General features: G+C 41.1%; 1 protein-coding gene across 4 annotated transcripts in view; it reads right to left on the bottom strand.

Moving 5' to 3' along the window:
* Positions 1–4,666: 4,666 nt before the first annotated feature.
* TAF1 (TATA-box binding protein associated factor 1) overlaps positions 4,667–12,728 on the bottom strand; it is a 71,718-nt gene continuing 63,656 nt past the window's right edge. For 2 of the 4 annotated variants that reach the window (XM_027534866.1, XM_027534867.1), the window contains 5 exons: positions 11,824–11,949; positions 10,943–11,044; positions 10,531–10,687; positions 9,799–9,976; positions 4,667–6,560 (listed from right to left, as the gene is read on the bottom strand). In XM_027534866.1, coding sequence (XP_027390667.1) covers positions 6,341–6,560; positions 9,799–9,976; positions 10,531–10,687; positions 10,943–11,044; positions 11,824–11,949 — 783 coding nt within the window. In that variant the 3' untranslated portion in view covers positions 4,667–6,340. The remainder of the gene's footprint in view (positions 6,561–9,798; positions 9,977–10,530; positions 10,688–10,942; positions 11,045–11,823; positions 11,950–12,728) is intronic. The other 2 variants (XM_027534868.1, XM_027534869.1) reach the window with 1 other exon arrangement.

Raw genomic sequence — 12,728 nt, 5'->3', positions numbered from 1 at the left:
GTGATCATCTGGGTCATGAAGATCTTTTTTGTATAGTTCTGTGTATTCTGGCCACCTCTTCTTAATATCTTCTACTTCTGTTAGGTTCATATCATTTCTTTCCTTTATTGTGCCCATCTTTGCATGAAATATTCCCTTGGTATCTCCAATTTTCTTGAAGTGATCTCTATTCTTTCCCATTCTATTGTTTTCCTCTATTTCTTGCACTGATCACTGAGGAAGGCTTTCTTATCTCTCCAAGAGTTCTTGGAACTCTGCATTCAAATGGGTATATCTTTCCTTTTCTCCTTTGCTTTTTGCTTCTCTTCTTTTCACAGATATTTCTAAGGCCTCCTCAGACAGCCATTTTGCTTTTTCGGATTTCTTTTTCTTGGGGATGGTCTTGATCCCTGTCTCCTCTACAATGTCACAAACCTCCATCCATATTTCATCAGGCACTGTCTATCACATCTAGTCCCTTAAATCTATTTGTCACTTCCACTCTGTAATTGTAAGGGATTTGATTTAGGTCATACCTGAATGGTCTATTTCCCTACTTTCTTCAATTTAAGTCCGAATTTGGCAATAAGGAATTCGTGATCTGAGCCATAGTCAGCTCCTGGCCTTGTTTTTGCTGACTGTATAGTTTCTCCATCTTTGGCTGCAAAGAATATAATCAGTCTGATTTCGGTATTGACCATATGGTAATGTCCATGTGTAGGGTCTTCTCTTGTGTTGCTGGAAGAGGGTGTTTGCTGTGACCAGTGCGTTCTCTTGGCAAAACTCTATTAGCCTTTGCTCCGCTTCATTCTGTACTCTAAGGCCAAATTTGCCTGTTACTCCAGGTGTTTCTTAACTTCCTACTTTTGCATTCCAGTTCCCTATAATGTAAAGAACATCGTTTTTGGGTATTAATTCTAAAAGGTCTTGAAGGTCTTCATAGAACCGTTCAACTTCAGCTTCTTCAGCAGTACTGGTCAGGGAATAAACTTGGATTATCATGATATTGAATGGTTTGCCTTGGAAACAAAGAGATCATTTTGTTGTTTTTGAGACTGCATCTAAGTACTGCATTTCTGACTCTCTTGTTGACTATGAAGGCTACTCCATTTCTTCTAAGGGTTTCTTGCCCACAGTAGTAGACATAATGGTAATCTGAGTTAAATTCACCCATTCCAGTCCATTTTAGTTTGCTGATTCCTAAAATGTCGACTTTTACTCTTGCCATCTCCTGTTTGACCACTTCCAATTTGCCTTGATTCGTGGACCTGACATTCCAGGTTCCTATGCAATATTGCTCTTTACAGCATCGGACCTTGCTTCCATCACCAGTCACATCCACAACTTGGTGTTGTTTTTGCTTTGGCTCCGTCCATTCATTCTTTCTGAAGTTATTTCTCCACTGATCTCCAGTAGCATACTGGGTACCTACCGACCTGGGGAGTTCATCTCTCAGTATCCTATCTTTTTGCCTTTTCATACTGTTCATGGGGTTCTCAAGGCAAGAATACTGAAGTGGTTTGCCATTCACTTCTCCAATATCCTGATAATTAAAAATTTGCAATTCTATATTTTTTCTAAAGCGCTTATGTTTACCAAAGGATCATTGTGAATACTGTTACAAGGACTATGTGCATCAGAATTATAGGTATGCATATTAAAAATGCACATTTCAAGCCCAGGAATTTAAATTTACAATAAGCAACCCCTATTTCCATTGATGTAACACTTGTTTTAAAAACAGCTGATACAGAGGATAGCATTAATTTGGGAATGTTGCTGCTTATTTAACTTATATGCAGAGTTCATCATGCGAAATGCTGGGCTGGATGAATCACTAGATGGAATGAAGACTGCCGGGAGAAATATCAACAACCTCAGATATACAGACGACATCACTCTAATGGCAGAAAGTAAAGAAGAACTAAAGAGCCTCTTGTTGAAGGTAAAAGAGGAAAGTGAAAAAGCTGGCTTAAAACTGAACATTCAGAAAACTAAGAACATGGCATCTGGTCCCATCAGTTCATGGCAAATAGATGGGGATAAAGTGGAAACAGTGGCAGATTTTGTTTTCTTGGGATCCAAGTCACAAAATTGAAAGACACTTGCTCCCCGGAAGAAAAGCTATGACAAACCTAGCAACGTATTAAAAAGCAGAGACTTCACTTTGCTGACAAAGGTCCATCTAGTCAAAGGTATGGTTTCTCCAGCTGTCATGTATGGATGGGAGAGTTGGACCATAAAGAAAGCTGAGCACTTAAGAATTGATGCTTTTAAACTGTGGTGTTGGAGAAGACTCTTGAGAGTTTGTCCCTTGGATTGCAAGGAGATCAAATCAGTCAGTCCTAAAGGAAATCAGTCCTGAATATTCACTGGAAGGACTGATGCTGAAGCTGAAGCTCCAATACTTTGGCCACCTGATGCAAAGAGCTGACTTATGGAAAAGACCCTGATACTGGGAAAGATTGAAGGCAGGAGAAGGGGGCGACAGAGAGTATGAGATGGTTGGATGGCATCTCCAACATAATGGACATGAGTTTGAGCAAACTGGGAGATAGTGAAAGACAGAGAACCCTGGCGTGCTACAGTCCCTGGGGTCACAAAAAGTCGTACATGACTTAGTGACTCAATGACAGGGAACTAAGATCTCTCAAGCCACGTGGTGTGGGGGAAAAATCACTTGGAAAGAAAAGAATCACTTGGGGTATCTGTAAAATATACAGACCACCAATCTTCCCTAGGCATTGTGACTCAAGAAGGTTGAACTGGGGCCTAGGAATCAGTGTTCCTGAAGCACATCAGTGATTTATCTTCAAAGTCAGGGGGGAATATTAGATTATTATATTCAGCAAATATTTGCAACATAATTCCTAAAACCCTGGAGTTGCCAAAGAAGCTTAACTAAACTACCAATAGGAAAAGATTGGCTATTTTTACACTGATATGGAGCTCATGTTTTGGAAACACAATCCTGAGGTCACCTTTTCAAGCTCAATTCTAGTCCCACTGAAAAATTTCCCACTACTTTCAGGATATAGACAAAACTTCTTACCAGGGTCTACAAATGCCCAGAGGTATGGTTTCCTTCTTAGCTGCTTCTCTATCCAATACTCATCTTTCTGGTCTTAAAGGTGACCCTTCTCCAGTCCAGTTTCCCCATTAGTAAAACAGGAATAGTAACACCTATCTCAGATGGTTCAGGATCAAATGAAATCAGGTAAGAGCTCTCTGTACAGAAGCTGGCAAAGTGAATGACAACAATTATTTAATCAAACCAAGCTCTGTTTCTACTTCTTCACATTGAGTTCTTCAACCCACCTGCCATCTGGTTTTTGTACCCACCATTACAAGGAAACTATTTTCACAAGGCTCACCAACTGCCAAGTTCAAATGACAAATTTCAGTCTTTATTTGATTGACCTTTCTGCAAGTAAGGGGGAGACAGAGGATGAGATGGTTGGATGACATTACTGACTCAATGGACATGAGTTTGAGCAAACTCTGGGAGATAGCAAAGGACAGGGAAGCCTGGTGTGCAGCAGTCCATTAGGTCACAAAGAGCTGGACACACTTTAGCAACTGAACAACAACAAAAACAGTGTATCCTGGTTTCCTCATACTTCTGGCCAGTCTTTCAAAGTAACTTTCTTGGTTCTTTCATTGCTTCCTTTTTCAGACTTTTAAAAAATATTTTATCACAGCAACACATGCTTATTTACACACCAATGACAGCTACTCAGCAAGGTCTTCCTTGACCATTAAATTAGAACCCTCACCCCAAACCCTCTCATATCACTTTGTCTTCAGAGTACTTCTCTCACTCTCATTCACTTATCTGTCTTCCTCTCCCACTAGATCCTGAACTCTATGAGGGAAGGGGGTATGTTTTATTCACTGCTATATTCAGAGCACCAACAATAATGCCTGGTACTCACTAGGCTCAATCAATGTTTCTTCACTAATTAACTGAAATATCCCTCACATTTAATCACCTGTAGATTTTACCTCCCCTCAATTCTCTCAAATCTTTGCCTGTTCTTGCATAAGAACAACTTACTCGTACTTTGCTTAAATGACTCACAACCATATCCAGTCCTATTCTATAGTCCATAGCCCAAACTGCTGCTAAAATTATCCAAATCCTTCAATAGATTCTTACTGCCTTTAGGATTAAGTCCAGATTCTTTTGCCTACAGAGCTCTCTGTGACCTTCGTGTGTGCTCAGTGGCTCAGTTGTGCCAGACTCTTTGCAACCCCATGGACTGTAGCCTGCCAAGCTCCTCTGTCCATGGGATTCTCCAGGCAAGAATACTGGAGTGGATTGCCATGTCCTCCTCCTGGGGATCTTCCTGATCCAGGGACCAAACCTGTGGGTTTCTTATGTCTCCTGCATTGACAGGCAGGCTCTTTATCACTAGCGCCACCTGGGAAGCCTGGTGGCTCAATAAATGCTGAATGAATGAATACCATGTACCCATCCAATCTCCTAAACCAAAATTCTGGAAGTCATCTTCCATTTTTCCTTCTCCACTCCCAAATGCCAACTGGTCACCAAGTCCTGTTGATCTGTCCCCTAAATCTCTCTCAAATTCACCCCCTTCCTCCCTATCCTAATGCCACAGTCCTAGTTCAACTATATTTGCCACCCTCCAAACCATTCTCCACACTACCACTGGAATTTTTTTTAAAATTTTTATTACAAAAATAATATGTTCTTATAAAAATTCAAATACAGAAATAAAAGCACAGTGCCCCACCCAGTATACAAATAAACATTTAGCCCCTTCCCTTCCAATCTCATTGCCTAGAGGTTATCACTGTCAATCATTTTGTGTAAATCCTTTCAGACTTTTTCCTTTGCATATACAAGTATATGTAAACACATATAAATATATACATGTGGTTTTATCATTTACAAAAATGGGATCACACTTGTTACACATGACTCTTCAATTTATTTCTTCATTCAATATACTGAGAATTTCTAAAACACAAATCATATTTTATCACTCCACTAGCACATTTCATTTCTAATTAATATAAAATTCACATTCATTAGCATCAATTCAAAGCTCTTGATGATATGCTTCCTGTCCATCTTTCAGTCTCACCTAGAGCCATTCCAGCATGGAGGGACTGGAACATAAACCACCTTAAATCCTTTCTGGAACAAGGCAGGTACAAACAAACAAACAAACAAACAAGGAACACACTCTGCTATTTGCCATTTCTGGAGTTTGGCCTTTGCATTTCATGTGACACTCTGCCTAGACTTTTCCATCTGGCAAGCTCCTACTAATTCTTCAACAGTCAGCTTAAAAAGTATGTCTAAGAAGACTTCCCTGACTTTTTCAGACATGACTGCTCCTCTATTTTCTCCTATGTTTTATACCTAGCTTAATTGCACTTATCTTACAGTACTGTAATGATTTATTAACATGTTTTGAATTTCCCTCCCCCTCCCCCAACTTAATGGTGAGATCTTTCAATAAAAGGAATGTGTCTTATTTAATTTTGCATCCCAAGGAGCTGATAGAACGCTTATCATGGAGCAGATGCTTAATAACAAATCTGTTGAGGATTTTATGATTCTAGGAACATTTACTGAGTACCTATTCTGCACAGAACCATATCCTAAGCATGAAAAGAAACAGAAGACACAGTCTTTGCCCTAAAGAACTTACCATTTCCCTACCATTTCCCCTGGGGGTGGGGGAAGGACAGAACACATTTACATGGCGACATATCATTTCTGACAAATATGCTGTTTCAAAGATTTATAATTTATTTGCCTCCAATCCACTTAGGAACAAGGCATTGTATAATCAAATAAATAATAAATAATGGGCAGTTCAGTTTGTCCATTAGGTTTATGGTTTTAGTGTGGCACAGAGTCCACCAGAACGCAATTCTCTGTCCCAACAGGGGGCTGTCAATGGTTACAGCCTGCAAATTAGAAAACTGAGGTGATATCATGCTTGGAAATTTTCTAATACATCAAGAGGACATAAAGTTATTAGCTATTTCATAATTTCTCTTCCTTCCCCAGGAACAAAATGATACCAAAAGCAATTAATAGAGTTAAGGAGAGTACTGCAGAAGGAGGAGAGTGCTCTCTTTTTGTTAGTGGTGGGGAAAGGGGGTTGCCTGGTTTTAAATCAAAGGGTGGCACTGCCCCAGAAAAATCAGAAGAGTTAATTTATTATCACTTACTTATTATTTTTTAAAAAGCTACAGTATTAATTAATTTGGTATTTTCAGGATCAGACACTATAACAAATAAATATAAACAAATGGGGGAAAGGTGAGCCACCTAGGCTGGAGAACAGGGAAGGCGGACCAAGGAGGCCGAAAGGAAGCCTCATTCATCAGAGTCCAAGTCACTGTCCCCAGCAATGGAGTGGAAATCCTCACTGTCCTCCTCGTCCTCTGACAGCTGGACCTGGCTTAGTACGCTCGGCCCAGAGCGTTGCTCTTCCTCCTCATCTTCTTCCTCCTCTGATACCTCATACCCACCGATGCTGCTGAAGCTTGTGTCTTGGGTGTTCGACTTGGGATCAGGCTCCTCATAGCTCCCATAACTGAGAAAAGAAACATGTCATCTCTCAAGCTCGGACACCATCCTCTAGCTGACCAGTCCCGTTCTCAGTGCCACCAAGGGATCAGCCCATCTCACCTCCCCTGGCCACTAAAATGATGGCTCTGGACTATTCTACGGGTACCTGAGAGAAAAATGATCCTATTCTAAAACATCAACTTGCCAACTTCATATACGCAAGAATCTGAATGAAACTCCCCTACACCTGAACAACACACTGCTAGCTTACGTGACCATAAATGCTCTGATAAGCCTCGTAGGTTTGTCGACCACTTATAGCCTCACTCATCTACATATCCAATTAGTCAACAGTCCTAAAGATTCTACCTCTTCAATATATCTCACCTTTATCTCCATCTTTCCAGCCCTATTCTGCCTGCTCTGGCTTCATTCTTTGAGATCTCTGGCCTGCACCACTGCCATCAGTCTTCTTCCAGTCTTGCTCTCCCCAATTAATTTCTTCACATTTCTGCCAGAGTGCTCTTTATTTTTGTTTGTTTGTTTATTCTTAATTTTACTTAAAAAAAATCACACAAGTAATGCACGTTTACTGGTTTAAAAAAATTAGAATATACAGCAGAAAAAAAAGAAAAAAATCACCAATAACTCTACTACCCAGAGATAATCTTTCGGTATATGACCTTCCAAATTTTTTTCTATGCCGTTTACTTTGATGCTTAAACATTTTTTTTTTAATTTACAAAATTGGAATGCTCTATATACTCTTCAGGAATCTGCTTTTTCACTAACGTTTATAATGAACATCTTTCCATGTCAATAAACATACATCGATAGCATCATTTTAACAGCTGTGTGGTATTCCACTGTGTGGCTGTAACATGATTTATTTCACAGTCTCTCACTAGAACATTTAACCTGTCTTCAATTATTCCACTATTAGAAACAATGCTGTGATGAACATCCTTGTACAAACATCTTGATGAAGGTTATTTTATTATTCCCATGGAATAACTCCCTAGATATGGAATTGGGAGGCCAAAGAGAATATACATTTTTTAAGCTTCTGATTTGTAAGATAAATTGCTATACCTCTCTCACCTACCCCATTTTTTCAATTTCTATTACCAACCAGTGGTTTCTGAACATCCTTTTACGCATGTCTTTTCCAACACTGGGCATTATTATTCATTTTAATCTTTGCCCATCTGATAGGAAAAAAATTGCATTTGGTTGTTTTATTGCATTTCTTTGATTCTTAGGGAAGCTAAGTTTTCATAATTTATTGGCCATTTGCATTTCTTCTGTGAATTAATTCATGGCTTCTGCCCATCTTTCTTCTGGGGTACAGAGCAATCTTTTAAAATACAGATCTGATCATACTACTCTCATTCAATGTCTGCCCAAAATTCTCAGGCCCTTCATGATTTGGTCCTTACTTACCTACCTCTTTAAACTGTCTCTATTACACCGATCATGATGAAAAGCACCAACCACACTGAGCTACTTGTATTCTTGAGAAGTGTTTCATGTCTCTGTGTGTTCATATATGCTCTTCTTGGTCTCTGGAATGCCTTTCCCTTTCTTCTTCATTTAGCTAACTCCTACTCTGATTCAGCTCAGTTTCTCTAACCAGCTCCCCTACTCCACTCCTACCCAAGCCCCAGAAAAATCCTGTGGTTTCCTATCACAGCACTTTTCATGTTACACTGTGATCATCATCTGTTTGCCTGTTTTAGACTTCCCACTAAACTGAACTCCCTGAAGGAAGGGATAACATCCTAGTTGCTTTTGTATTTGTGACAAATATTTGCTCAATGAATTAAGGCTCTTAACTGCTTGCCTGATGTGTGCTTAGTCGCTCAGTCACGTCTGATTCTTTGTGACTCCATGAACTGTAGCCTGCCAGGCTCCTCTGTCCATTCTCCAGGCAAGAATACTGGAGTGGGCTGCCATGCCCTCCTCCAGGGGCTCTTGCCAACCCAGGGATTGAACCCTGGGTCTCCCTCATTGCAGGTGGATTCTTTACCGTCTGAGCCACCAGGCTTGCTGGTGGCTTGATGGATACCTTTGGCTTAGATGTATCATATGTATCTTAACATATCCAAAGACAAATTCATTTTTTGCCTCCTTTCCCACTCCATCTAATACCTGTTTTCCCTCTTTCTTATGTCAGTGACATTCCCATTCATTACGTATCTAATCTCCTTACCTCTTAAATCCAAATGATCTATCCTCTAAACAGCTCTTAAATATGTCCCTTCCCTTTCCTCCACTCCTAACAGATCCTAGTTGAATTTCTTATTATTGCCCTGAAAGTGAAAGTGAAGGCTGCTCAGTCATGTCTGACTCTTTGTGACCCCATGGAGTCCATGGCATTCTCTAGGCCAGAATACTGGAGTGGTTAGCCTTTTCCTTCTCCAGGGGATCGTTCCAACCCAGGGATCGAACCCAGGTCTCCCACACTGCAGGAGGATTCTTTACCAACTGAGCCACAAGGGAAGCCCAAGAATAGTGGAATGGGTATCCTATCCCTTCTCCAGCGGATCTTCTGAACCCAGGAATTGAACCAGGGTCTCCTGCATTGCAGGTGAATTCTTTACCAACTGAGCTATCAGGGAAGCCCAATCATTGCCCTAGAGTTATTTAACACATAAACTTGATGTTACTTTCTTTTCCTTAAAGTGATGATTCTCATTAACCATAATCCACATGTTTTAGCACGCCAGTTAAGGTCCTCTAACAACATAATCCCTTGCTGCTTCTAGAGTCACAACTCCCAACAACTTCCCTTTGGTCTGGAATTTCTTTGCTATATTTCTGTGCCTTTGAACATACTGTTTCACCTCTAAGAATCTCCTCACCTGCTGCCACTTATATACTTAGTAGACTTCTATTCATCCTGTAAGGCCCAGTTCAAATGTCCCCTCATTTGTGATACTCCCTGATTACTCCAAGCAGAGTGAGATACTTCCTCCTCCTCAGTGTGACTTGGCACTTTGTACTAAACTTATGCTATATAGCTCTTCTCACACTGTACTGCAATGATTTTGTATCAGTCTCTTCCACTAGACTGTGAGCTCCTCAAGGGCAGGATATGTCTTGCTCCTTTGTGTATCCCCAAGGGCCTAGCATAGTGCCTGGCCCTAGTAGGTGCTCAAGCAACGTTTGATGGATGAAAGTAATATGATGCTGGGCCCTCTGACATCATAGCTGAGCACTGATGCCACAGCCCCCGTACGTAGCATGTTGCTATCGATTACCTGATATTGCTATCCTCCAAACCATGAGAAGCCTCCCCACCGTCTCCCTCATAGGACATCATGCTTTCTTCATTTTCCATGCCCATCCTTGTGTTTTCTTGAAGCATGCGGGGCTGTTTGGGTCTTATCCCACCAGATCCTACATCCGAGTCACTTCCACTTTCACTCAGCTGGATAGCTATGAAAAGAGAAATCCTGAGATAAGCTTGACAGAATTAACATCTTTGGCTTAGTCTTCCAGAACTAGTTAATCCCATGCATCTACACAGGTATCTTGCCTGGACTCTCCACCTCAGAGGACTGCCTAGGGTCAACATTGACAAGATGTATAGTTTGGAAAATGAATTAAAAAACCATTTCAGTGCAATCTGGTTTTTTTCCCCTATCATCTCCTTCTATATTCTTCCCCTACCACTGCAATTAATTCACAAAACATCTCTTTTCCTTAATTTTCTTTCCCTTTTGCCACATATAACACATCTTTCTCATTTTTATCCAAGTATTCAAATCAAACTTGCTGCTTTGGCATTGCTTTTCTGACTATCATCTTTTTCTACCTATGCTGTATTTTTTCACCTCTTCTAAGACCAATGAATTTAATCATCCTATGAGTGAATGCTCAGCACCCTGAGGTCTATTAATGGGACTTCAATAAAAGAACAGCTTTTGGTAACAGCATATGTGGCCCAGAGCTTCCTCTGAGCCCTGAGTGTGCTATGGTGAGCTATGTACCAGAGAAAGGATTATCTCCTTCTTCATCACTCCCAGCATCTTCCTCATCATCTTCTCCTTCAGACATAAGCAAATCCTCATACAGGACACTGGCTTGAGGCTGTTGCACAGTTCCTTCCTCTTCATCTGCAAGATCACCATCTGCATCTTCACCTTCCTAAAGGAGACCAGTTGAGACCATTAACTGACCAACTAAGAGACCAGAAGCCACCACCAGCCGCCCCCTTGCTGCCTTACAAGATATAATTTTGGTGGATAGATTTGGTCAGCTGGTTCCAAGGATTAAAGTCATACTGGGCCTCACTATAGAGACCCTATGGTATTGCCTGGGGACTTGGCCTATCCTGTACTTCTGGGGCACCTACCATATAAAGGTATAATGAAACCATAAGCTTTCTGTAAGCATACTCACTGGGGCTGGTGTCTTAGGTTTCCCATCCTCCTCCTCATCATCATACCCTTCAATATCTACATCAGAGTCTTCCTCGCCCAGCCTACCTCGGCCCTGGTGCATCTGAGTAAGGAACACAAATAGTACATCATTGAGGGACATGCCGGTAGGAGGAGTTAACCAGGGGCTCTCACCCAGGACAGATGCTCCTCCCTGATATCCCGGCCAACCCCACAGCTAGTGGGGACTGTTACACAGCTCAAAGCATGTGCATTTTCCCCCATTCATTCTTTGGAAATCACAGGTAGGGTAAAAATTAAACCCAAAGAATAGGAAGGTCCTTGGTCTGTTATTAGTATAGCATCACAAGGAGACTTCCTTCTAAACAAGCTTTTCCTAGCTTGTGTTGGACTCTTTGGGACAGAAAAACCCTCCTGGATTTTGCACTCGCCAGTGGAACCTTGACCGAGATCAGCTGATAAGATTTCTGGCTTCAGATCAGGAGTATCTGCTGATACCTCTAGAAAAGGCCAATTTAAAAAGCTTAATTTTAAAAACAACTTTGATAACACATGTACAGTTAAGGTAGCAGGGCAATTATTTTGAACTATGTCTCTGAATGCAGCTGGTCTTTCCAGTCAGGATACTCTGATGCCTCACACACTTTTCACACTTGTGTCTTAAGTTCTGCTGTGCCTGACTCTGCCCATCATGACAGAAGACAAGCCAGTCACGTGACCTGCCACCATCCCACCTTGAAATCACATTTCCAGGCTCTCACTCCCAGGGCCAAGGGGTCTGATCATCATCCTTGACACATGTCATAGATCACCACCATTACTCACCCATCCCCTACCCCTAAGCATACTACCAATCTCACTAAGAGAAAAAGACTATCCTACCTGTGTCACCTGCTTTTCTGGAGTGGCAGTGGGAATATCCAGGACAGACATATTGCTCTCATCTTGAAATACAGAAGCATCTCGAGACATACTGAGGGATGTGTTGGTATCATACAAATCAGGAGGCTGTGGCACAAATCATACAACTTAGCTTCTATTTAGTAAAGGGAGTAAAAAATTCAGAGAACTCCCCTTTAGTGCATTCACTGAAGAAAAGGTCATGCACAACAATCCATTTAAGGAAAAAAAAAAAACATAGTTTTGACACAGTTTTATGGGCAAGTTTTGGGGGCTCTCACAAATATTGCTCATTCTATCAAAGAGGCATCCGATGTATGTGATCAGAAGCCTGAAGCAGAAAAGCATCCAAGCTATGGGACAATTCTATGTCCTAATAGCCTCTCTGGTCAATAACCTAATTTCTTCTAAGTGTGGTCTTATTGCTTTTAGGCCCAGGGCTCCATACCACTGCTATTCTGACTGTTTTGGTGTAGAGACATCTAAAATGGGATAAAGAAATGTCAATTCCAACCAGAACATGGAAAGGGGTAATAGCTTATGAGCTCACTAGAGGATAATATGAGGCAAAATAGCATGGTGAAAAACCACGGACTTTGGAGTAAACTGCCCTAGGTTTGAGTCCTGGCTCCACCATTTGCTAGCTGAGTAACTTAAACAAATAACTTAATGTCTCTAAGTCTTAGTTTCAACTTTAAAACATGGATGGTAATGTCCACCTCACATGGTTGTTGGGAAAATTAAGAGATGTGTATACATGCTCCTTACCCCATGCCTGGCAGTCAAAAAATTATAGCTCCCTTCCCTCTTCCTTCTCCTAAAGTGAAGAGGGATTTAGCAAATGGACTATTCAGTGAAAGGAGGGTGTGCAAAGTAGCTTCAGTCGT

This window comes from Bos indicus x Bos taurus, chromosome X (genome assembly GCF_003369695.1).
Source record: "Bos indicus x Bos taurus breed Angus x Brahman F1 hybrid chromosome X, Bos_hybrid_MaternalHap_v2.0, whole genome shotgun sequence".
Classification (NCBI taxonomy): Eukaryota; Metazoa; Chordata; class Mammalia; order Artiodactyla; family Bovidae; genus Bos; species Bos indicus x Bos taurus.
The sequence above is the reverse complement of the archived record's forward strand: the minus strand, read 5'-3'. Positions and strand labels throughout refer to the sequence as shown.